The 26,199-nt window shown below is 43.1% G+C and overlaps 2 protein-coding genes across 2 annotated transcripts in view; one reads left to right on the top strand and one right to left on the bottom strand.

The window, feature by feature from the left end:
* The window catches only part of NDUFA7 (NADH:ubiquinone oxidoreductase subunit A7), an 82,307-nt gene extending 69,997 nt beyond the window's left edge, over positions 1-12,310 (bottom strand). The window contains exon 1 of the mRNA XM_088446491.1: positions 12,145-12,310. Within this exon, the coding sequence (XP_088302617.1) occupies positions 12,145-12,195 (51 nt within the window). The 5' untranslated portion in view covers positions 12,196-12,310. The remainder of the gene's footprint in view (positions 1-12,144) is intronic.
* Positions 12,311-12,845: 535 nt separating this feature from the next.
* RPS28 (ribosomal protein S28) lies at positions 12,846-20,739 on the top strand. Its single transcript, XM_088446492.1, has 4 exons — positions 12,846-12,948; positions 17,728-17,775; positions 18,925-19,058; positions 20,601-20,739. The coding sequence occupies exons 1-3, from the start codon at positions 12,910-12,912 to the stop codon at positions 19,045-19,047; spliced, it is 210 nt and encodes a 69-aa protein (XP_088302618.1). The 5' UTR covers positions 12,846-12,909; the 3' UTR covers positions 19,048-19,058; positions 20,601-20,739.
* The last annotated feature ends 5,460 nt before the right edge of the window (positions 20,740-26,199 follow it).

Genomic DNA, 26,199 nt, shown 5'->3' with positions numbered 1-26,199 from the left:
TCAGTTAAAAAAAAAAAAGATCAATACACAGGTCTTTCAGCACAACTTTAATCATTTCAAAGTATCACTTTTATTTCTTTCATTACAGTATGTCTTTGGAGAGAAGTGAGATTATAGATGTAGGTTCAATTTTGACTAATAGCACAGAGCTCCCATTAGTACAACAGTTTATCCTGATGTAATTTATATACCTTTATTTTATCACTTAGTTTTATTTATTTATTATGATACACAATAATTACAGCTGCTCGGTTAAACGGGCCTGTCTACTTTAAATATCTTTTTCTAAATTAAATCAACATGGTCAGCTGTACAAACTTTTTATTTGATAAGCACACAAAACAGTGATAATTCTATAATTTTAGGTCACAATACTTTTTTTTTTCCTATTTTGACTTGTGGCAGACCCATGGTCTCACGTCTAATTAACAGAAGTGTATGAATACCAGTAGCGTTCCCGCTAGGCTGTTACAGCAGGGCGCAGCGTCCTGCTCTATTTCTAAAGGGCAGAAAGCATCCTGCCCTCCAGCATGGCATTCTGCTGAAACAGCCTGTGGGTTCTGTCCCCTCCCCCAGGCCGCAGTGTCCCGCAGGTGGGGAAAAAAGTGGTGCAGTGGTCACCGCCGGTGAATGGATGCCAGCTGCATGCGCCCAGGATCCATTTACAGTGACCACAGTGCTTGGGGGTTTGCCGGGCATGCCCCCAAGTGTGATGAAAAGGGGACACATCATGAAGACGCCCCCTTTTTCCTCGGCCAAATCCCCCTTTTCGGGCGCACACACAAGTGTCCTTTCTCTAGGTCTGGTGCCCTGTGCCCTGCCCGGTGCCAGACGTAGAGTGAACAGAGATGTAGTTATGAGACCGGCGGCCGGTCTCAATCCCAACAAGGAGATCCCAGCAAGGGATTTAACATAGGCGTCGAAATACCGACGCCTAGGTTAATCCCGACGCCAGAACCGGGGTAAGTATAGACTTAGCCTGGGATGGGGGGGTTAGGTTTAGGTACTTAGGGTTAGGCACCCCCCCCGGAGGGTTAGGTTTAGGGTGCGGGGAGGGGGGTTTAGGTTAGGTTTAGGCACTAACGGGGGGAGGTTAGGGTTAGACACCCCTAAGGAAGGGTTAGGGTTATGCTAGGGGAAGGGGGGGATTAGGTTTAGGCACTTGGGGGGCAGATTAGGGTAAGGCATCCCCCCCGGGAGGGTTAGGTTTAGGGTGCGGGGAGGGGGGTAAGGTTTAGGCACTAACATGGGGAGGTTAGGGTTAGGCACTAGAGGGGGTGTTTAGGGTTAGGCACCCCTAAGGGAGGGTTAGGGGGGAGGGGGATTAGGTATAGTAGACTTACCTGCGGTGTCGGGATTTCCGACCATCGGGCTACAGCAGTCGGGATTTGAACCGCCGGGCTACAGTCCGGCGGTCATTCATACTGAATCCGAGTGAACACTATACCAGGATAAATTATGCTAAAGTATTTGAAATAAGCACAGCAATTTCTTCATGTCTTGTTCATTCTACTAAAAATTTGATCACACAGTACAACATTTTTTACTCTTTCATCTAAATAAGTCCTCATTTTTACCACTATAATAAATACTTTAACCCCTTTGCTGCTTAAGACAGTCATTAGCACTGCAAGGCATACTTGCCTACCTTTGAAAAAAGCATTTCAGAGAGATTGTGAAAGCAACACCTATGAGAGCACGTTACAGTGGACAAGTACAGCTACATTTGAGAGGCGCGTCATAAAATTGACTAATGGTGCATACACACGGTCAGATTTTCTGTCAGATCTGAACGATAACGATTTTAAAAATCGTTAAATTGTTCACATCTGAAAGAAAATCTGAAAAGTGAGCCTGTAACGATGAACGATGCGCGTTCCCGCTTGTCAGATAACGATATCTGACATCTGATGTGTTTGCAGTCAGATTTGGATGATACAATTCATTTTAATACTGTCTGAAATCGTTCAGTCGTTCAAATGGTTGGTAAAATCGTTCAAATCGATGGTGAAAATCGTTCAATTGTTCATCTCAGATCTGACAGTGTGTATGCACCATTACATCCAATTGTAAACCAGCTCAAAAACAGTTAGTAAGATCTATTTGTTGATGAAAACACACAGATTCTCTTCAGAAAATGCATAGGGATCATTGGCCCTGATTCAGACCCACTCGCAAGCGGGCGCACGTACGTTAGGCGTACGTACAAAAATATTCAAATTCAATGGCTCGCTCGTATTTTCGTTCGCATCTAAAATTCCTCCCTAAACTCAGGCGACCCCTCCTCTAACTAACGAGCGTACGAAATAGCGAGCGTACATCCCCGAAATGGCTTGAAAGGAACGCACGCACAAGTATAAACAGGAAGTGGCCTTGTCAGATGTCGATTACCTGCTCCTTTATTCTGCCTACCTCCATCAATCGTATCATGCCAATCAATGTATCAATTAGCTTAATTGTTTGTTTTTTTCAACACAATGCAAGAAACTTTACTCTTGTCCGTGTTTGTGTTTACCCGCAGAATACGTACGGATGAAACATTCGCTTTTATTGTTCAAAAAACATGTGAACCACAATTAAACAATTGTACAATTGCTGTGGATCCCCGCATATTTCCCTGGGTTCATTTCTTTATTTAAATTTGCTTACGCATGTCACTGCATCAAGCCTATCATAACTCTCCAGAGATTTCTGGCCCTGTCGAACACATGACTCATACACTAACCAATAAAACTGCTCCTGTTAATTTCCAAAATACATTAGCCAATCAGAAAATTTTTACACACTTTATCAAAAATGATTTTTAAGAAAAACACCATTGCCATCATGAGAGCCTCCGCATTCACCAGGCGTGAGCTGCTGGTGCTTACGGAGGTCATGGATCGCCGGATCACCAGCCAACCTCAACCCATGACCAACCGCCAGAAGCGCTCCGCGTATGCGGAGGCACGGTCCCGCCTGCGGTCCTTCGGCTCACGCCGCAACATCGGGCAGCTGGAGCGCAGGTGGGCCGACCTGCAACGGCGAACGCCCCGCTTGCTGGCATGCTTTCGCATGGAGATCCTGGAAAGTAAGTGTTATGTATTGTGGTTTTAATGTTTGTGTTTGTGGGGCAAACTGCGTGTGCATGTTTTCCTGTCTGTCCTATTTATTATTTGTACTCATATCTGCGTGTGCATGTTTTCCTGTCTGTCCTATTTATTATTTGTACTCATATCTGCGTGTGCATGTTTTCCTGTCTGTCCTATTTATTATTTGTACTCATATCTGCGTGTGCATGTTTTCCTGTCTGTCCTATTTATTATTTGTACTCATATCTGCGTGTGCATGTTTTCCTGTCTGTCCTATTTATTATTTGTACTCATATCTGCGTGTGCATGTTTTCCTGTCTGTCCTATTTATTATTTGTACTCATATCTGCGTGTGCATTTTTTCCTGTCTGTCCTATTTATTATTTGTACTCATATCTGCGTGTGCATGTTTTCCTGTCTGTCTTATTTATTATTTGTACTCATATCTGCGTGTGCATGTTTTCCCTCTATTTCTGATTTATTCATTCTACTGCTATTTGGCTTTTTTTTTTTTTAAACAAATATCTTTGCCACAAAAAAAAGGCAACAAAATATTAGGCCAATTTGTTTGTGTTTAAACAATAAATTTAAAACAAAAAACTGACATTGTATTGTGACATTATTGTACAAATGGGTTACATTTAATCCTGGCCCTAAAGGCAAAAACTGACCCTCTTAAAAAAAAAAAAGGCCTCTTTAAGGAACGTTTAAAAAATCACATAGCGATGCAAATTCCACAGTAAACCAAAAAAAAGGGGAGCTAATTAAAACATGATGACATTATTGTTACAATAGGCCATAACCAACAAATTGTGGCCAAAATAAAACACCAAAAATGTACGCTAATTGATTGTGTAATCATGACATTAGCAGCTCTGATTTCCACCTGCGTACGCTTTTGTGCTATCCCAATAAACTGCTTTCCAAACACATACCAAGCCGGTTTTCAATCCAACACTAATTACTTTACTGACCAGCCGCGATTAATCGCAGCACCATCGTTGAGTCCAGGGACGGAGGAGAAGGCCATCGCCAATGTGGTCGAGTAATCCTGACCCTAAGCTGTGCGAGCATTTTGAAGGGAAAGCGGATGTTCCAGTGACGTATGAGACGGTCCGAACACATTTGACGTTCGCATCTGCTAATGTATGTACGACCCAAAAACGCCTCGCCACGCCTGCGTTTTTTCATCTCCACCCCCGTCAACACCCCAAAACGCCCTGTTCTGTCAATCACATTTGACATGTCACTTCCTGTACGCTATTTTAGGAACGAGAGAAAAAAAACTCGCAATCTGCCGTACGCACATGCGCAGTGTAACACCGACGCATGCGCGGTTAGTCAACATCGGAACGCAACGAGCGTACTGTTGTTAACGTGCGGCTCTGAATGAGGGCCATTGTGCCTTATAACCAATGCAGGGAAATTATACGAATGATCCCATTTGAATGTATATATCTCTATTTTTTGTTAATATAACCGCTTCATAATGGGGGTAAGGTGCAATGAGGGAGATTGCTGGACTCTTCAGGGAGTTAGGGAGATTGCTGCTGTGTCAGGGAGTTTCCCTGACAATGAGGGAGAGTTGGCAAGCATGCTGCAAGGATTGGATTCTGAATTGAAACTTACATAAAAGTCCACACCTCATAGTTTTTTGTCCCTCAGATCCAGTAGGTTGCAGGGATTGATGATATCATTGTGAGAGATGATTACATTAAGCTTGATTTACCATTGATGGCCCCAAATTGCAGAATACACATGCTACAGCCCAACATCGGACCCTTGAGGCCTATGTACATCACTGGGAACCATCCATCAATGGTAAAACTATTTACCATCAGTATCAACATCAATTGTTACGAATGATAGTAATTACATTAATTTGTTATTAAATCTCTATTCCACACAAAACAATGCATAATTTTTTTCACCCCTATCTTCCCCGTCTTGGCACCAATAGACCCTTGTTTGAAAGAGGAAACCTAGGTGTAGAATCTGGCATTATTTTTCTGTTTTAGAAAGGTAGATTAATGCTGAAGAAAGAACCACAAAGTATTTTTTGTTGGTGATCACTAAAAAATGGGCAACTTTGTTTTCAGTTTAAACTTACTTACAAATTCAATAAATAAATAAAATAAACTATTTGGCTATCTTGTGTTGATTGATGTGAGGAGAAATAAGCAAACTAATACTATTTTCAGGAAATTCAAAGTCAGTAATCTCCGCAGAGTATTTTTTTTATGGGCGCACTGCCCGGCATTTTTCTTATACTGTACTGCTGACAGTCTCGGCATAAGGGATCCAGGGTTGGCCCGACTTACAGTAGAGTATGCTGGTGCCAGCCAGCAGAGGGCGTCATGAGCAGCAGAAATGCTCACTGCAAGGAGCTGCCACCGCTGGAAGATGGATCCCAGCCGAAGCTTCCCTCCACGAGTCAACCCTTACCCAACCAACACTGGAGGCAAGCACTGCAGACACACAGCCTCCCTCTCTCCTACCCAGAGCCCGCTAGTCAATGTGCTGCTGCTTACCTCCTGTGATAGAGTTATAGTCTGCCACTGTGTTCTTGCTCAAGCCCCTCCCCACAGCTATAAACATAATTCCTGGCAGAACACTGGAAGTATTCTGAAAATTACAAGTATAATATGAGTGGGGGTTGCTTAATATTGATGTTGGAAATACTCTCAAAATTGGCTAGGCAGCAAAGTGGTTAAACAGGTACACATATGAAGTAAAACTTACCATAATGAAGTCAATATCATTAAACCCTTCCAAGCAATGTTGAAAACATAGCAAGGTATTAATTTGTCAGAAAACATTACCTAATTCTGATACGTTACATTTCACGATTAACTTAAGTGGTTATTGTTGGCAAGACCGCAGCAATACAGCTAAACCTTAGTATAACTTATAGAGGGATCTATTCAGCAAGCATAATTTTACTTACAGCATGACGAAACGAATATTTCCAGATGATTTAAGTATACCAGCTATGCAGGAAAAGGTTAACAGAGAAGATAACGCAATTATCTTCTCCATTAATAAAGTAACTCCTACAACATCGCACTGTAGAGAGGAAGTCATTGCACTCTACAGTGTTTAATGGTTTCGGCTATTCAGGTAGCAGGAAAACATTAAAGAAATCCTTAAAGGCTTACCTTATATAATTTACAGATGTAAGTGGTTGGCACTATGTTTCCTGTGAAGTCTAACGATATACCCAGAATGCAGCAAGGAACAGCAGGAGCTTTCAACAAGGCCCCTAAAAAGGATAATTGTATTGTGAAGTGGATCCGGCGCTTCCTGTGATCCTTTAGAAGTGAGTTGTAGACGTTGGACCCAATTTTCACCGTGGTCCTGCGGTGGTTGCGAAATGCAACGCTGGCCTTTAAGGTGAGGTCTTCAATTCCTCCCACACGTAGTGTTGTAAATGGGGAGATAAATACAACAAGCCACCATGGTACAGATCAATTTACCCAATCCAAGTAGGATCAGTAGGATCCATTTACCTGAAGCAGGTGTTAGCGCTGCAGAATAAGAAATAAAATTACTGTTTTATAAAGAAATTTATCTATATCCACAATTATTTTTGGACTGGATATTAGGACCCATGGTAATATACTGACGGACATCGGGATGAGAAAATGAATGTCCAAGGCGTATAAAATATCCCACTCAAGGTGAGTACACTGCATATTATGTAAAATCTTGGGTTGGGTAAATTGATCTGTACCATGGTGGCTTGTTGTATTTATCTCCCCATTTACAACACTACGTGTGGGAGGAATTGAAGACCTCACCTTAAAGACCAGCGTTGCATTTCGCAACCACCGCAGGACAACGATGAAAATTGGGTCCAACATCTATAACTCACTTCTAATGGATCACAGGAAGCGCCGGAACCACTTCACAATACAATTACCTTATATAATGCCATCTGAGAATGATGTTATACAAGGAAAATCCTTATTTTTGCTGAAAACTGCAGGAACATATGCTCTCGTCCAATCAGTGGCTGCAGCCGGATGAAACTCTACTCATTCTCCGCCCCTCTCCATGCCTGATTTTGTAATTGTACTGCGATTTGTAAAATTAATATAGTTTCAGCTAGGCACTCATTGTTAGTAGTACGGGAGCTTCTCCCTGTTGTTCTTCCCAACGTTGCAAACACTTGCAGTGCTCTCCCCAGGCTGTTTAGTTCGGGCGCATCGCCCAGCAGAAACAGCCCACTGCCCTGCACTCCCTTCCGCCCGTCCCAATGTGCCACGTCCTCAACGTGTCCTTGTTGCCACGGACACAGATGTGACGCTGAGCTGCTAGCCAGTTATCACCAGTGGGACTGCCCCCTTCATGGGATGGAGTCTTTGCAGCCTATCCAAGTGGAGTCTCTGCAGTCAATCAGGACAGCCGTGCAGAGCTCTGGGCCGCAGCAGTGTCTCATAATTAAGGAGGGCAGGTAGAGCCGGATTTAGGAGGGGGCGAGTACTCCCTGGCCAGCAGCGTGTCTGAGATCAGATCAGATCTTCGTTACGGATGTGATTCGAAGTGGTGTGCTACAGCTGAAGGGAGAGGGACCCTGGGTCATTAGTGCGGCCGCAGAGCAAAATGATTGGCAGACTGTTATTAAACTGAAAAGTTGATATAGCTTTATGTGTAGATAACCTTTCTGTGTTGGAATTCCTGTGAGTGCTGCTGCTCTTTGTCTGCTACATACCTCGTCTCTCACAGAAGGCACCTGGTCATGCTGTTACTCAACTAGGGAGTGAGTACCAGCCTCTTTTCATTCTATCTATCTGTCTTAATTTTTGATGAGAAAGGGAGCAACTGTGTAATTTTTTTGACTTTTTTCTAAAATAAAGGGGTTAGGGGGCGCTAGTTCCTTACTTTGCATGGGGCGCTCGGACCCTTAGATACACCCTTGTCTCTCAGTATGTCTGGCATCAGTGTCCTCTGGCTATAAGGACATGTTAGTGAGGGTTCTGGACGACGGGATGTGGCGCATTGGGGCGGAGGGAGTGCCAGGCAGTAGGTTGTACAGGGATGCACAGTATTGGAGCCAGGGAGAGTGCCCCAAGTTTAAATCATTATAAGGTCAGGACTTAAAACATCTTACTAATGCGAAGGCCCCCCCTGCTACTTCTTGATGCCACCCAGCTGGAAATATTATCTGGGGAGAACACTGACTGGTATAGTATATTTGGTAGCACTCATGGAACAAAAAACACTACACAGAAGCTGTGATGCAATTGACATTCAATGCAGCATTTTCATCAGGATTATACAAAAGCCAAAGTACAGAGCCACACACAAGCAGCTGTGCAAATCCGTCCATATCAGATGCAAATGCAGAAGGATGTGTCAGAACCCTCCTTGCTGCATTTACGATCCCAGCACTGCGACCGACTTCGCAGGCTAGGATCACCATCGCAGTGATTGCTCCTTTGTTCAGGCTGCTGGAGCTGAAACTACTCGCAGCTTTGCCGGTGTCTGGTCACACAAGATGCCAGGAATTTGCGTCCGCTGATGCAGACCCAGGCCTCGTCCCTCCCGCAAAATGGGGATGACACACCAGTTTCCGGGAACGGCAGCCAGGCACTCCCCCGCTGTGCCCCCCAAACACCGCTGCATGTCAATCATGCTGCGGCTTGCACAGAGCGGATCCTGCGCATGCGCAGACCCCTAGCCATCGCAGTTCATCAGCCTGACCCCCCAAAAGATGCAGTAACATTGTGGATCAATATAGATGTCCCCGAATAGCCATACTGAAGCTATTTGGGATACTTTGCACAAGTGGTGAAGAATAGCATTAAGCAGTATTTTTGGGGTGAAAATAAGTAGTCCTGTCAAATTTGGGGCACATGAAAATGAGTGCAAGCATGGTTTAAAATCACTAAAGTGAGGTTTTAAGTGATGCAAAAAACGCACCTTCAGCATGCAACGGCACTCAAAAAAACACCTCCCCCATACTTGCAACACCCCCCAACAGTCTATTTCGCTACTTTTTATGTTTGTACCCCAACTTTCTACTTTTTCACACCCATTTTCAAACTTCTTTTTTTTGTTTACGCAGTTATCCTTTGGGGGGCTGTCCCAAAGGTGCTGAGTGGTTTCCGCACCTTTCCACCCCAAAACCGCAATTCTGCACTTTTTCCGCTTGCTATTCAGAGGCGAATCTTTTTCGCCTATTACATTGCATTGCGTTTTCGCGTACGCGAAAAGTGTTTGCAATTGAATACGTCAAAACTTTTCCAACTGGCGAAAAGTCGAAATCCACAATACTTATTCGCGGATCTCGGCTCTTCGCACCTAATTGAATACGGTCCCTTAGGGGGAAATGAACTAAGCTCTGGAAAGTGATAAATTACCAACCAATCACCTCCTGTCATGTTACAAGCTGTTTGAAAACTGAGTTAGGAGCTGATTGGTTTATAGTTTATCACTCTCCAGAGCTTAGTACATCTGCCCCTTAACCACTTAACTTTATCTAGACAAAAAAAATACATCTAGCCTCCAGCTGTAATAGTTGTTTTGGATCTATCTCCTCCCAGTTTCAGTATGGGAACATGATCAATAATTTTGTGCCATACAGTCGCTAGTTGATATTTAAACTGCATAAAATGCCTAGCTATTGGCTGTTCTGCTTCCCCAGAGAGAATGACTGCACTTATCGCAGACCTGTGCATAGCCATCCTCTCCTTACACTGGCGTTCTGTTTGGCTTATATGATATAGGTTACACAGACAGATTAAGGCATATACCACATATCTGCTAGAACATGTTAAGTGATGTTGTATTTTGAACTTCTGGCCTCTATACGGGTCTTTGATATGATCACCCACAGCAGTCATAGGGGGCAATTCAATTCAACGCGATGTTGAATAACCAGGGGGGCTCCCAAAGCTATTCAATACACCACGCTGTTTGGGCGCGCTAAGGACGTCTTCTCACACCCCCCTGGGGATGCGAGGAGAAATTTGACCAAAGTGCCGGGCGCGCAGCTGTTTTTCTGCATAGCGCGGCACTTACAGCCACGCGCCCGGCACTTTGGTCAGAGAATGCCGGTTACCGCCCCTTGACCGGCATTCTCTGACCACACAGCGGACTGAATTGAATAGCACCAGGAGCGCTATTCAATTCACGTTGAATTGAATTGCCCCCATAGAACTAAATGTAACACAGCCAAGACATTTGCAGCATCCTTTTTTAGCTCTACCCAAAAAAATTTCCAGGATCTCTATTCGCAAATTAGATACATCTGTTCACATTAGCATGCTCTTAATGTTCTGCCCCTTGAGTAACTGTGTAAAATGAGTTTATTCTTTAACACGGGTAAATCAGGGTCTGTCTGAATGATGGGCCAAAATTATTTAACTGCTTCTCAACCTTGTAACTAGCTGTGTTGTAATTATTAGGCCAAATAGTACAAGTAGACTCTTTTGTTGACTTGGTCTCAAAGTTTTTTCACGACAATAGCTAAAACTTTGTTCTTAGTTTCCACTAATGGGCGCAATTCAATTCTTTTTTTTGCTGGCAGCTGCCCCCCATCCTCGTGCCTGGTGGAGCCAATGAATTGTTGCTCCTGCCGTGTGCGATCAGCTGCTGGCGCTTCAGCTCACACCCCCGGAAGTGGAGAGCTGAAATGCGCGAAAAGTGACCCGTTTGATTGCCCAAATGGCACTTTTCCCGATTTGGTTGGGTTTAGCTGTTTTACGCGAGTAAACCCAACCTCTATGGGCACATTCAGCGCAATAATTGTCGTCAATTGAATAGCGCGCCGCGATCTCCCGTCACTTTAGATAGGAGATTGGGCGCGCTGAAACAATTGAATTCTGCCCAATTCTGCCATGGTCGTATCCCCTTCGTAAAAATTTGTCTACTGGCAAACCCTTACATGTGTATTTGGGGTGAAAGCTATGTGCAGATAAGATAGTATTCCTATCTGTGCATTTTGTATATAATGTAGTCCCCAAACATGGGCCTTTTTATGCATGTTCACATCCAGAAAATGTATATAATCTGTCTCAATGGTGTTTGTTAATTTAATAGGGCTATCACTTTTGTTATGATTATCCAAAAGAGTGGACAACCTCTCCTTGATGTCATTCCAAATTAGTAAAATATTAAAATCACTTATTATGCAAGATTTATTTAATCCTTATAATTATATTGATTCAGATGTTAGGAGGGCTCTCCCTTTAAGATCCCTATTATACACTGTACCGAAGGTACAGAAAAGCTTACAGGATCCCCAGGCAGACCCATTATTTCTGCCATGAAGCTCCTTGTTTCAATCCCATATCAGTATAACTCGATGCTTATCTTCATCCCAGTGTGCAGGTTATGGAGACTTACCTCAAAGTACCACTTCCTTACTATTGGCATTAAAAAACCTTTCATCATGTTCAGACAACTGGCTCTTTTGACGTCAATAGTTTATATATCAGCATTCCACATTTTGAGGGAATTAGGGCAACTAGAAAGTTAATTTCCAATTATATTTGGGTCCTGATGTCAAGTTATTTTTGGAACGATTGAAAATGGCAACCGAAAAGACCGCCTGCGGGGACGTCGCAGGGATGACGTGTTAATGCAACCGCTGTCCCTGAGTTTTTCCTGCATAGCGGGGAAAAGTTTTGAGAAAATGAAAATACAGTGATTGTGCTCATTTAAGTATTGGTGTCAATATCGACATTATTGCTGAATAGAACCCATTGACTCATATAATCATATTGGGGGAGATGTACTAAGCTCTGAAAAGTGATAAACCACCACAGCCACTCAGCTCCCAACTGTCATGTTACAGGGTGTGCTTGAAAAATGACAGTTGGGAGCTGATTGACTGCGGTGGTTTATCACTTTTCAGAGCTTCGTACATCTGGCCCATTAAGTGGTGCCTATATTGCAGCTATACAAACGTTAGTAGGCTTGAGCAGGCTATTCCCCCACCGTTTAGAAAACAATTAAAAACGTCACCTCAGTTTAACAGGGACTGTGCACATGACCGAAGCCTTTAAGTTTATTAAAGATTACAATGTTATAATAACAATGTGACACAAGAGGCGCATAACGTTACCCCGGACGCCCAGTTCCTCAGCCGCTGGATAAACCTGGTTGCCGTAGCCATTTCTGTTGTCAAGGTCACAGCGGGCGGAGCCAGCACACACAGTGACACGGGAACTAAAGCAAATGCTGCTTCCGACAACACGAATCACATTCACAAGAGCACCTACTGCAGTGTGCGACCCTGGCACCTACAACAGCACTACAGTAACCATTAACAACAAGGGCGTGCGATCTCCGGAAAAATGGCGGCCCGTAGGTGTAACTGTATTTTACAAGAGCTTGTTAGCTGCTATTGACATCTCGAGTAACTATCGAATTCTTCAATTTTAAATACAGTAAAGGACGTTGCTGGAAATATACAGATCTGTCATCTTCCTCCCACTTTACGTTACAGCTCCCCTACTGGGTAATGTCTAAATCCTCTTCACGAAGAAGACCCTGACGTCATCAGCCAGTGTCTAAGCGTCATTCCCTGCCGTCCAAGTGGGCATAGAGGGGGAATATAACCATGTGGCGAGCGCAGCACAAACTTGTTTAAGTGGGGACAAAGTACTTTAGCTGCCTGTAATGGGCAGGAACTGGACTTCCGCCCTCACTCTTGTCACTTCCAGGGCCCTAGCACGAAAGGAAACTCAGCGCCGGAAAAGGAGGACAGTCATTCACTAGCAATGACGGTACTTCCTGAATCACGCCCAGGCAGGGAGCAGCCGACTATAAAAGGACGCAGAGCACGCACAGTATCCTCTTGCAGTGTGCGTCAGAAGCCGCCGCCATCATGGAAGCCAGCCGCGTGCAGCCCATCAAACTCGCTCGGGTAACGGACGCTGCGTCTTACTTAGTACTGTGTGCGCCCGCCAGCCTCAGGTGCTGCTGGATTGCGCGATGTCATCTTTAACGTTTAATTGTCCTCTCTATGATAAATTTGTTATATTCGCCCAGCATCCGCTGAGCCACACTCTCCTCTGATGTCCCGGTTGCGAGTCACTTCAGGCTCCAGTCCGCCGCCTCTGCTGTCCTTTCTCCCTGAGCACCTCACCCTTCCCCTGCAGCGCAGCTGCTGGTGTTTAGGTTATGACAGCTAAGATCAGTATATGTCTAGTGTGGGGGCTGGTGTGTAGCACCAGGGTGGAGATGAGCGTGTTAGGTCATGTATATATGCTTCCAGACTGCACAATCCTAACAGTTAATGGGGCAGATGTGTGAAGCCCTGGGGAGTGATATAGTATATGACCAACCAATCAGCTCCCAACTGTCATTTTTTAAACGCAGCCTGTAACATGACAGTTGGGAGCTGAATGGCTGGTGGCTTATCACTCTCCAGTTTATCACTTTCAAGAGTTTCATACATCAGCCCCATTGAGCTGCACTCTTTATCTTATATGGAGTGTCTCGAGCTTTCTGATCGGACATGCAGCTCTGATTCCATAATGTATCCAGCAGTGAGGGGCATATTTACCACAAGCAACACTTCAAATATGCTCGTTGTCATGTGACTGTACTGACCCTTATTGCAATGCACGGTTAGTGACTGCTTGTATAGGCCGTTCTTGTGGTGCTAGGACAGAGTTTCAGAGATCCCTGCTTCGGTAAATGGTCAGAAGCAAAGTGAGGGCTTACCCTGCAAGCTTACTGCACATGTGCAGTTTCAGGGCTGCAATTGTAGCCCATAGGTCACAATGGATTAAATGGCGCTAACTACCATGGATTAAGCGGAGCTTGCATAACTTCACATTTTAGCAGCCCCCATGGGGCCTGCTTTTGCCATTAAAAATGGAAGGACCATGGTAAATATTTTTATGTATCAGCTGCGACCCCCTCATTTTTATACCCAATTATTTGTATTTGCAGGTACTCCCTGAAAATAGTGGTTTTCCTGCAATAGGTTACACCTTGTCTTTCCTAATGCTGGATACACACTGAACGATCAATTGATGGACCTATATATCTGCTGGCCGCCTACCAGTGTGTACAGATGTCTCTGAACTGTGTCGTTCAGACATATCGCTTTGGCTGTGCTGCACAGCTGATGGACAGATATGTCTGCAGACTGCCCGTACACTCAGCAGCAGCCATGGGGAGGGAGACCCCACTCCCTGCCAGCGGGGCACGTGTCTGCCAGATGATGGCCGTTCAGTGTGTATGAACGACCATCTAAAGATATATCTTTCAGGTGTGTACCCACCTTAAGGTTTTTTTAATTGACCGTAATTATTGGACAAGTGGCAGGCCTATTTTTGCATTTGCAATATGTTGAATACATCTTTGTGTACAGAAATACACTGCTATCATTGTTTTCCATACTCAGAGCTGCCTGTAGCTCTTAAGGTGCATATCCACTTGCTGATGGGGTAACGACAGTACGATTACAACATTGTAATCGTACAGTCGTTCCTCATCCCCTGTACTGCATACACTGAACGATTTGTCGTTTTCAGTGCAGGTACCATCCCTCATCCCCGAACATGGCCAATCTGTCGTTATCTGCAGATTCCAAGTAAAACAAACAAAGTGGTCCAAGAAGCGCGGTTCCTTGGTGTTGTATAATAGGATATCCGTCCAAGTAAGCGTACTGGCTTGAAACAGAAGAGAGATGTATAATAAATTATGCCTTCAGCATCAGTATATATCTGACTTCTGTGAATCTTTTCTCATGGGGCTCACCTCCCAGAAATAAAATGCATTCACATAAAGGTATCTTTCTGTTTTCACCAAAAGACTGAATGGAAATCACTGTCTCACATCCCCCACTTGTGACCCCTATGGACCACACTCACCTGAAACCAGGTATCTATGTTCCTATAAAGGTTTCTTTGTTTTGAGGTAAACACCAGGTGTTTTTGTTGCTGCTAAGTATTTTTTATACTTCTTAATATACCCCTATCTTATATTTTAGGGGGAATATTTTTACTTGGAAAATTTTTTAAATGTTGTTTTTCTGTTGTGCTGATCTTACTATTAAAATTTTTTCACTGTCACCTTGTGGAACAGACCTTCTCTTTTTCACTTTGTTTGGATGTGAAAAGTTACCTCAAACCAACAAAGAAACCTTTATAGGAACATGGATACCTGGTTTCAGGTGAGTGTGGTCCATAGGGGTCACAAGTGGGGGATGTGAGACCGTGATTTCCATTCAGTCTTTTGGTGAAAACAGAAAGATACCTTTATGTGAATGCATTTTTATTTCTGGGAGGTGAGCCCCATGAGAAAAGATTCACAGAAGTCAGATATATACTGATGCTGAAGGCATAATTTATTATACATCTCTCTCCTGTTTCAAGCCAGTACGCTTACTTGGACGGATATCCTATTATACAATACCAAGGAACCGCGCTTCTTGGACCACTTTATTTGTTTGTTTTACTTGGTTTCTGGAGGTGTGGTGCACCCAAGAGTGGACTAAGCTGCGGTTTGTGCGGTGCAGGTTGCATCGATCTAAACCTTTTTTTTTTTTTTGTTATCTGCAGATTGACCGTCATGTTCAGGCGATGATTGATTTCGGAAACGACCAGTGGGAGCGCGCATCGCTGGTCGTTTCTGACATACTGCCCGATTAATGAGCAATTGAACGATTACGATGTCATAATCATTCAATCGCTCTGTTTAATCAGCAAGTGGATACGTGGCATTATAGGTGGAATTCCACCAAATGTCATTTATACCAGTCAAGGCATGGTGAGAATGAATTGGTGAAACATTTCGGTTCTAAAGTCTCATGATCAGAAAAACATGTACTGTAGAAGGTAAAATGCATCGAAGTTAACAATAAATGACTGAGAAACCTAAAACTAAATTTGAAGTTTTTTTGTTTTTTTAACTGTTGAAACTGAAACATACAGAACTGACCTGAAACTTTCCTTCTAAAAATGTGTCTAAGTCTTACGAGAACTGAATTATTAAATCTAAAATGTTTCTCTTCCATCACCTATACAAGTACAGTGTGGTTTGGATTTGTTTTTTTTAGCCCTTCCACCAATTTGTTAGGAATATTATGTTTCCTAAAATTGGTGGCATTTCACCTATTAGAGCTGCAGTCAGCTCTGAAAAGGGAAACTAAGTATAGCCACATTGTGTGTTTAAATTCAAGTCGTTGTGTACTCTTGCATGCATGATTAGTGAAGTCATGAAATGGTGCATTGACTGCACACCGAAACTCTTTCGTTTAGAAAGAGAAGGGGACATGGGTTGTATGACAGATACTTTCAAATATGAAAGTTCAAGAAGACTATTTACAAACTTTTGATGGTAAAAGGGGACACTTTAAAATTGGCTAGGTAGGAAAAACATTTTTTAATGATGAATCCCTGAAATATGACCAGCAGTGATGGGATTTTGTTCACTAGAAAAAGAATTAAGAGTGTATTGTGGAAACATTACTCTTAAGATTTATGTAGCAAACAATTGATTACAGTCAACACAAGTCAGACTAGAAAGAGTTGAATTGGCGAGCTCTGTAATGGCACCCATTCATCAGCAATCAATTGGGGCAATTCCCCATTTTGCAGATTTGTGTAAAATATCTGCAATGTATAGGGCACACTGACTGACTGCCGATTGCAATCAGGTTGTCCATGTTGGTTTCACTGACCAATCGGGGGCTGGGGCTGGAGTTTGACTGTGTGGTAATGGTTCAGCTGATTTGCCAACTGTTGGACTAGCCTGAAACGCTTCTGTACCTGCACCTTGCAGGCTGTTGCATAAATTCAAAAGGATAGCAACCAAAGGCGCAATGCATAGTAGTTTAATTATTACAGGCCTATGCAGTTTAAATAAATCTGTGTGGTTTAAATTAATAGAACTAGCAGCAAAAATGTATAGAAACAGTGCTCCAAAAATAGTTCAGGTTCCAAGAGTACTATAAAAACCTTTAAATCTATAATTTACACTCTGTATGATTTTAATACAAAACATGTTTTACTGTGTATACTAGCGTGCTTATGTTTGTATGTTTAATGATTAAAACTTTATTTTTTTTTTTCTTATTGCGCTCTTGGAACCTGAATTACTCTTGGGGACCTCAAGCACTGTTTGTTTTTGTTGCATAAGGCCCCTGATATTTAAAAGCGTAACTACACTCAATCTTTTTGAATAGTTTCCAAATGATTAAGTAAACTCATCTTGTGCTGGAGTGCATAACAAAGTCGCTGTGGTGATGTCACAACCACATCTCCCAACTGTCCCGCCTTCAGCGGTTTTCTGGGACTGTTCCGTTGTCCCACCCGCGGGCTGCAGTGTCTCTCAGTGAGGGGGGGGGGGTGGTTTGGAGCACATACCGTGGGTAAGCAGATGGAGAACAGATGCCGTGCGCATGCGGACAGCAACTGTTCACCAGTGTATGGAGAGCCTGGAGGCTGCCATTCATCTTGGAGAGTGCTGGGCTCGCCCCCATAGTGATGTAAACAAGGGAGCCCTGAGGCTCCTCCCCATTTTCCAGAAACCCCCTCTTTTCCTAGAAGCCCCACCTATTTTTGGATGTGCGAACTGTCCCGCTTCAGGGAACCTAAAAGTTGGGAGGTATGCAACCAGGTTTTATCCATCCTTGAGTTGATTGTGCCGCTGCGTGAATGGGATGTTTTAAAATTATTTTTTTTTTTAGGTAACTAAGGTTCTTGGAAGAACTGGATCTCAAGGGCAGTGTACTCAGGTAAGGTTTAATGTTGAGGCCAGGCTTGTTTTGATTAGTGAATGGCCATAATGTCACGCTATAGAATCCCTATGTGTTACTAAGTATATAGAAAGTCCATGCTATGTATACATCTTCAGACTCCACGTGTCTAGCTATTAAGGAATCACCCACACACAAACCTAAAGTATGAAGCTTTTAAATCTGACAGGTTCCTACATTTTCAATGATTAGCTGAAAATGTATTTTAAATTGCTCTTACTTTGCCAATTTGTCCTTGAGTTATTTAAAATAGATTCTGAGACCAGGAGTTGTTCTCACACCCAATGGGATTTCTTCATGTGCCATGACTGAGATGGGGTACATACGAATTGTTAATTGTAATGCTGTGGACAGTGACCAGTCACCAGCATATCTGCCCGGACAATGTTGTAATGTTACACGAAGCATTGTAACGGTGTCGGCATTATAAAGTTAAGATAACGTTACAGCGGTATCCTATTGATATATTGCTGTCGACATATTGACTGTCCACAGCTTTACGATTGACAAAGGAACTACCTGCTGAGATTTGTTGGTTGGTATTACAAAGCTTCTGCATAGTGTCACATTATGCAGTTCTTTCCAGAGAATAACTTCATTTGCACCACCTGCCCCATTGGTGCTTCGTTTAAATTACTTATTACAAGCAGCTAAGGTCCCCATACACATGTTAGATGGGGACAATTCCCTGTTATGCAGATAATTGGGGGGGGGGGAGTCAGCAGTATATGCGGTACACCTATTGCGAAGCAAAAAGTGATCAAAATTTGTAAATCAGGTTGTCCAACATGTTTGATTTCACTGACCAATTGGGATTGTAGACTGCTAGTGTATGGTATCAATCTGACTATTTTCCAACCATACTAGTAAAAATTTGGAGCCTTTCAAGATTGGCAGATCATTCCTGATAAAGATCTGCAAATCACAGTAAACTTTCTAATGTATGAACACAGATTGGTGGATTGGGAATCCTTTAGATTGGGGGGTGGAATCACAGGATCTGTGAATCGTTCTTTTGGGATTGCTGAAGTATGGGCTTCTTTAGGTCCTAGTTGTCACACAATTCTGAAGTTGTAATAAAATATTTATTGGAAAAAAATGAAGCCCAGTAATAACTTTCTTATACAGGTTCGTGTTGAGTTTATGGATGACAGCAATCGTTCCATTATAAGAAATGTAAAAGGTCCAGTTCGAGAGGGAGATGTTCTCACATTGCTGGAATCTGAACGTGAAGCTAGAAGACTGCGCTAGTATTGGTTTAGGTAAAACGCCTATTCATTGTACCAGTTTTCATAATATCTCTAAGCATTTCAGGAAGTCTCCTTTACATACTGTATGTACAAAACTCTTTGTTGAAGGAAGAATGGTACTGGTTGGGTGAACTAGGAAAGTAATAGAACAATTAAAATATATTGACAGTTATTGATATGTATTAAAATAATCATAGGCAGACATTTGATTGAAAAATATTAAAACTGAGTAGGTAATAACTTAATACTGCAATACACAAGGAAAGTTAGTGATAAAATTGTAAGACCACAGATCTGAGTTGATGTATTTTGCATTAATCTCAATGCTTTGCCAAAATCATCTCTGATTTCATGGTATCGACACTAATCTGTGATTCCAAATACGTGCTATAGCATGTATCTTACTTGGTATTGGACCCGCTGAGTCCAATCCTTGACAGCTGCCCTGCAGTCCTTAAGAGACAGCGCTGTCATTCAAATAAGCACCGGTCATGAGCCATTCAGAGCTTGCGGACCGGCAGCCAATCTGCAACAGCTGCCGGTCTGCGAGCTCCAATTGGCTCGTGACCAGCACTAGATTCGAATGAATGCAACATTATCTCTCAAGGGCTGTGGTGCGGTTGCCTGCTGGTCCTGACATGCACACCTAATCCACACCTGCTGATGCAGTTGAGAGCTCAGACTGCTAGGGGGGACAGGTGGGGAATGGGGGAGCATAATTTGTGAAGTGCATTGCACAATATATAAGGGGCACTACTACTGCATGGCTTAATGTGTTATAAGGGGGGTACTACTGTGTCCCATAATGTGAATAAAGGGATACTACTGTGTGATGCACAGCATCTATTCACACTGCAGGGAGAGCTTGGGGACAGCCTAGTATCTCCGTGAGTGCTGGGCACACCTCTACAGTGATGAAGTGGTGTGTCTCAAGGACATGCCTCCTCTTCTGAGTGACCACATCTCCTTTTCAGGTGAGCGTCAAAGTGCCCACTTCTGACAGGTCCCCTGCCTGCCCTAATGTGAAGACTAGGGGATTGCAGCAGATATTTAGAATATCTGCTGAGGTTCCCTGTACATGTGTTCTGGTAGTTTTTCAGAGGTGGTACGTAAATATTATTTGTCTGGGTTATACCACACAGTCTTTAATAAATATGCCTCTTATTATCTAATGCCTTATTCACTGTTTTGTGTACAGGCAAGGCATTTCACATGTAGAATCATTGTGGCATTAAAGGGGTGTGTGGGATGGTCTTATGCTGTTCGGGGTATCAGATGGGGATGTGGCAAGGTCTGAGGGGCATCTGGGGAGCTCTAAAGCATAAATTATGATGGGATCCAGAAATGATCAGGTAGGACCATCTTTGTTTTTGTTTTTTGGTAAGTGGTGGGTTTTTGGGATCCACATACTGTCACTCAATGAGATCACTGATAATGAAGTTTCACAGTAGCCTTGTTTATATAGCCAGAATAAAGCTGACCAAACAGTTAAAAACAAAACAAAAACCACAGTAGTTCTGTCTGGTAACTTCCAAAATGTGTTCTTCTTTACAGATGCCTGAAGACTGGTCTTAAGATTGGCAATGGACTTTGCATCACCTTGGTTTTTTGATTAAAATAAAGATTTGGGAAAAAAATGTCTGCTAATGTTCTAATTCATGCTTTTCCATAAACCAGTGATAGACAAATGAGATTTACTGGCTTTGCACTTGTTATATTTTTATATTTTGTGTCAGATTGCACAAATTAACCTTGATGCACAAAATGATTTGCATTAATTGAGATAAAGCTTAGGGTACACACAATACAATGATTGGTGTAGGGATGAGCGTTTCACCAATTAAACTGTTAAAAACGTTCCTTTAGATTATCCGATTGACCAGTTCAGACATAAGATATTGCGCAAGAGGTCCTGAAATCATGTAGTGTGCATTCTTGATCTGACCAGGCTTCCTGCCTTCTTCCTTGACTGATATTCTTGTGGCTGGGCATATACACATTTCTTGTAGAGTGGCAGTAATTCGGGAACTGTAACAAAACTTACTGTGTTGCACAGATGGGGCATGCTGAAATTTATCTCCAATAAAATCTAGTAGTGTGTAGAGGCATGAGAGGTAGCCAAAATATGCAGGGCATGACTTTGTAAGCATTATAATGTGAAACTGCATCTTCCTGCACAGATCCAAAGGACAGCTCTATTATGTTCTGAATAACCTTGACAATATGCTTAATTAGGAAAGACCCTTTCTTGTTTAGTGATTATGTGCTGAGTTGCAAGACCCTGCAGTTTTGTTTAGAACAGTGGTTCTAAACCCTCACATTTTCCTAAGCGGTCATGTTTTGAGGATTTCTGTCTAGAAGCAGGTGGCATAATTACACTCCCAGTAAAATAGATAAAATCACCTGTGTATTAATTAAAGAAGTCTACTAAACACTGCCTATTGGTGGTACTTGAACTGCATTTCTGAACCACTGGTTCATAGCATTCAAGGCTTTTTTTTTTTTTTTATTTAAATCTTCCCTGTGCCTTCTAGAAGTGCTTGTAAATCTACCCCTTTATGCTCATTCAGTACCCACACCCTGGTCTAAAGGTTATACTGTATTTTCAGACTGGCAACAATTGGATTAAACACATGAGAAAACGTGTTGGTATTACACACAATATTTGGTTGACATAAAAATTATGATTAACTTAAGTAGCTGTTAAAACTGCCTAAATCATGCTAATTCTGTATGAATATGCGTTTGACATTTAGCATATCCTATACAGTGTTCTCCCCAGGCTGTTTTTTGTAGGTGTACCACCCGGTAAGAAACAGCCTACCACCTGGCACTTTGGGAGCCTGCAAGTGGTGACAGTATCTGGGAGCTGTATAAATTGGGCCAGATCCTACAGATTTTGCAGCTTTTTCGTAATCAGACGACTGGACCTCTAATAAGAGAATTAATATATAAAATATTATTTCTTGTTTAAGTCATTATAAGGTCAGGATTTAAAACATTTTATTGCAAAGGCCCTCACCCGGCTACTTCTTGATGCCACCTGGCTGGAAAAATTTTCTATGGAGGACCCTGTTATATAATCCTGTTTAAATATATATATATATATATGTATATGCCTTCCACAAGCATCCTTCCTCAATGTTATTTGAATGCCCAGGACTGGTCAGAGTGCTCAGCAATTGGTGAAAACACTGTTCATTGGGGGACTGAAGATGGTGGGAGGAGGAGAAGGGGGGGACAAAGATAAGTGAGGGATGATGGGTACACGAGGATCAAGATGAAACAGACTGAGGGATAGAAGGAAAGGCAGGGGAAGAGATGGGAATAAACAAAGTGTAAGGCTGGGCTTGATAACTAGCAATCTGATGGTTATAAAGTATTAATCCCTCTTAATCTTGCTAGTTTTGTGAAGGAAGGCATATACCTAAACTTATAATTTGCGTTCTAAGGAGGTAGGTTGATCAGTGTTTCTAACTCCAGTCCTCAGTGTACACTAAAGCTGCCTGTTTTTCTTGCTGGAGCACAGGTGTATTTATTACTGGTTGAAACCTTTTTAATAGTTCTGAAGATTTGTACTAATTTCACTTGTAAATTTTTTTTATTTTTTTTGGAGCAGACCTGGATGATATGCGTTGTAAGGGTGCCCTAAAGACCATATTTGCTAAACCCTAATAGGAGGCATAGCTGCTGCATAATTATGTATTTTCCTACTATACTTTCTTTTAGTTCTGAAAATTACACTGGTTATCCGAAAGACCTTTTTTGTGAGTGTTCTAATTACATCTAAAGGGCCCCATACATCAGATGGCCGATTCGCCAATCTGAAATGCTGGAAGGTGGCCACAGACTGCCAAGCCATCGGGAATCTGAAATTCTTGTTAAAAATACCCAATTTGTGGATCACTATCATATTTTGTGGTGGTTTGCTTAAATGGCTATGTGGGAAAATTATCCTTTCGGGTCCTCAGGACAGAGTTTGAGAACCTGTGCACTAGCAGACCAAACAGTGTGTTTTCTAGGTCTCCTGCCAAAATCACAAGTGAAATAATTATCTCCACCTGTGGATCTTTTAAAATGTGTCAGTGAGTAATGACTACACCTGTTCACCTTTTGGGTGACCTGCAAAACATGAACTGTGTGGGGTCCAGAGGACAGAGTTGGAGAACCACTATTCTAGAGCAGAGGTTCTCAAACTGTCCTCGGGACCCCACACAGGTCACATTTTCCAAGACACCCAGCAGGTGCACAGGTGTATTCATTACACACTAAAGTTTATTAGATACACAGGTGGTGCTAATTATTTCACTTGTGATTTAGTGAGGAGACCTTGAAAGCATGCACTGTTTGGGGTCCTGAGGACAAAATTTGAGAACCTGTGTGCAGTAAAGAATACACCTGGGCTGAAGCATGGGGTACGGATAACGTTTACTATTCGGGTTCTTTTGGGACTGGAGTTGGGAAACACTGCTATAAATAGAGTTACATGCAAAACATAGGCCTTCAATCTCACTGATAACTGATCCTAATCTTTTTGATCAACATGCTTCCCCATTTGTCAGAGGGATTAGAATTAGAATCCGTGCTTCTCCACAAAAAGATGTATAAATTTTTTTTATTATTTTCTTTTTCAACATCCATAGGGCTCCACAGGGAGACCTTGGAGTGTAGGTGGTGGTTGAGCACCGGGCCTTACGCAGTTAAAGCTTTCAGCTCCCAGGATGCATTGGTCCATACCCCGAACTAGAGGCACCTCAGTTTTGTCAGTGACATGCCGGAGTTGAGTTACCATTTTGCAGTGGGCCGCTTAGGCAGCCCAGATAGCTTTATTTTTATAATTTTCTTTTTTGTAGTATTTCTACTGAGTGGGTAGCAGCAGACTGTCCACAGGACGTCTGGGCTCCCCTCCGGGCACCGCAACGCCAGCTCTGGCTGATTATTTTGGTGGGCATCCAGGGGACCTTGTTAACCCGCCCAGCGGACAGACACAGACTGCATCCCGGACACAAGGGGACAGGTAAAGCGGGTTACTGCTTCCTGTGACCTCGCAGATTGGCAGTTTTACCTTCGGTCTCGGGACAGACAGGAGGGTGCCGAGAGTGAACACAGGCTTTGTCCACAGTGATCCACTAGATCCACGGTTCTCAAACTCTGTCCTCAGGACCCCAAACAGTGCATGTTTTCCAGGTCTCCTCACTGAATCACAAGTGAGATATTGGCTCCACCTGTGGATCTTTTAAAATGTGCCAGTGAGTAATGAATACACCTGTGCACCTACTGGGTGTCCTGGAAAACGTGCCCTGTGTGGGGTCTTGAGAACAGAGATTGAGAACCTCTACACTAGACCACCAGGGTACATATGGAATGGGAATCCAGCGTCCCGGTGGTTAATAATCGGCATGGGGAGGTCAGCTTTCCCTATTAAAGCGGCCCCTCAGCTCAGGGAGCCATTCCTCTGAGGTCTCGCTTCCCTGAGTTGCTCTCCTCCAACCACGCCCCCTCAGGTCTCCAGTGGCCATTTTCCCAGGCTCAGCCACAGCTCTCAGGGAAATGCTGGGTCTGGTCCCACTACATAACTCTCCTTGGAGTCAGGTTATATAGCTATAGCCTACCAGATGTTGAATCTCTGACCACATAATCTGTGTAGTTGATTGTAGTGTCATTCTGCAGTTCTATTGTATTTCTGCATTATATGTGACTTGCTAGAGCTGCCTGTCTATATATTTCTCTATACTGTCTGCATATACCTTTCCCTTTTTCTACCTACTTAGTCCTAACATACAGGTGTGTTCAAGGTTTTCTTGTGCCTCACATCATTTGTTGCACTGTGCCATATTTGTGCTGTGCAGCTTGCCCAAGTATAAGACCGGATCAGTATATTGTATTCTACATGCCTAGTGGTTGCATTATACCCAGTGTCCTATTGTGTGCTGTACAGCTATGTCGAGAAGGATTTGATACAAGATAGGTTATGTGCTAAAGGTGCCCATCCACGAGACTAATTAATTGAGCGATTGAATATTGTTTGTAAATCGTTTGCAAAAATGTCTAAAACTACCAGTGATGCACGCTCCACTGGTCGTTTAGACATCTATCATCGGGTAAACATGCTGGACAACCTGACGATAATGTCAGGTTCAGCATGTTTGCAGATGATTGATTGTGCCTACACTGAACGACTGCTCATTCAGTGTAGGCACATCACAGACTGACAAACGACTGCACGATTACAATGTCGAAATCGTGCAGTAGTTTTCATGTCTGCCAGTGGATGGGCACATTTAGTGTTATACCCCCACCAGGCCCATCAAACTCCCAGCTCCTGCACTGGAGCCTCCCTGGGCTTCCTTTTCTCAGGTGATGGCTACTATTGCGGACTGCCTAGCAGTCCTGGCTGTAAATATTTATATTCCTGCTTTGGTGCGAGCTGTTAGATCCATCTTACTAATAGAAGATGACTAACCAGCCCCTAAATCAAAGCACCCACTATTTAAAAGACAGAAAGTGGCTTCAGCAGAATAGGATCAACTAGCTGAACACATGGCAGACACCTGGTAAGAGGTTTCAGCCCCAAAAACGCCTGACCTCTTGTTTTCCATTTCATGCGGCTCATTGTTCAAAATGGGGGACTCCCCCTGCGGTGGATTCCCATATTACGCGATTAAGAGTGTTACATTGCCTATCCCTACAGTATCCTCTCTGAAGGACCCTACGGATAGAAAGGTTGAATCTTGCCTTAAATCGATGTAATCTCTTTCTGTGGCTGTTCCTCGTCTGACATGGCAATTGCATAGTTGGCTAAAGCAATAGAGAGCTGGACTGACGCACTTCCCTCAGATGCATCTAGGGATCAGATGTCTTTCATATCTCACATACGTGATGCAGCTTCCTATAATGCCTTCAGCGTCTGCTACAAAGCCTCAGTCTACATCTTTTAGGTCCTTTCGACGTCAAGAAAAGCCTAAAGGTCATTCTTTCCTAGGCAGTCGGCTTCCACTAGGGCCGCCAAGCCCACCAGACACCCTGCTTCAAAATGCGAGGACAAGCCCTCAGCCTGATGGGATAGGCATCCCCCTGAGGAACCCTAGAGTAGGAGGCTGACTTCTTCAGTTTGCCCAGTGCTGGTGTCAAACACTTGAGTACGCCCTCATTT

This window comes from Taudactylus pleione, unplaced genomic scaffold (genome assembly GCF_031769625.1).
Source record: "Taudactylus pleione unplaced genomic scaffold, aTauple2 ptg000399l, whole genome shotgun sequence".
NCBI classification, from domain to species: Eukaryota; Metazoa; Chordata; class Amphibia; order Anura; family Myobatrachidae; genus Taudactylus; species Taudactylus pleione.
Note: the sequence above shows the minus strand (reverse complement) of the source record. Positions and strands in the feature narration are given on the sequence as shown.

Excerpts from the sequence above, each read along its gene's own strand:
- RPS28 (XM_088446492.1), top strand. The coding sequence starts at position 12,910 with ATGGAAGCCAGCCGCGTGCAGCCCATCAAACTCGCTCGG. Across the intron at positions 12,949-17,727 it reads AGCCCATCAAACTCGCTCGG|GTAACTAAGGTTCTTGGAAG; the intron begins GTAACGGACGCT and ends TTTTTTTTTTAG. Across the intron at positions 17,776-18,924 it reads CTCAAGGGCAGTGTACTCAG|GTTCGTGTTGAGTTTATGGA; the intron begins GTAAGGTTTAAT and ends TTTCTTATACAG.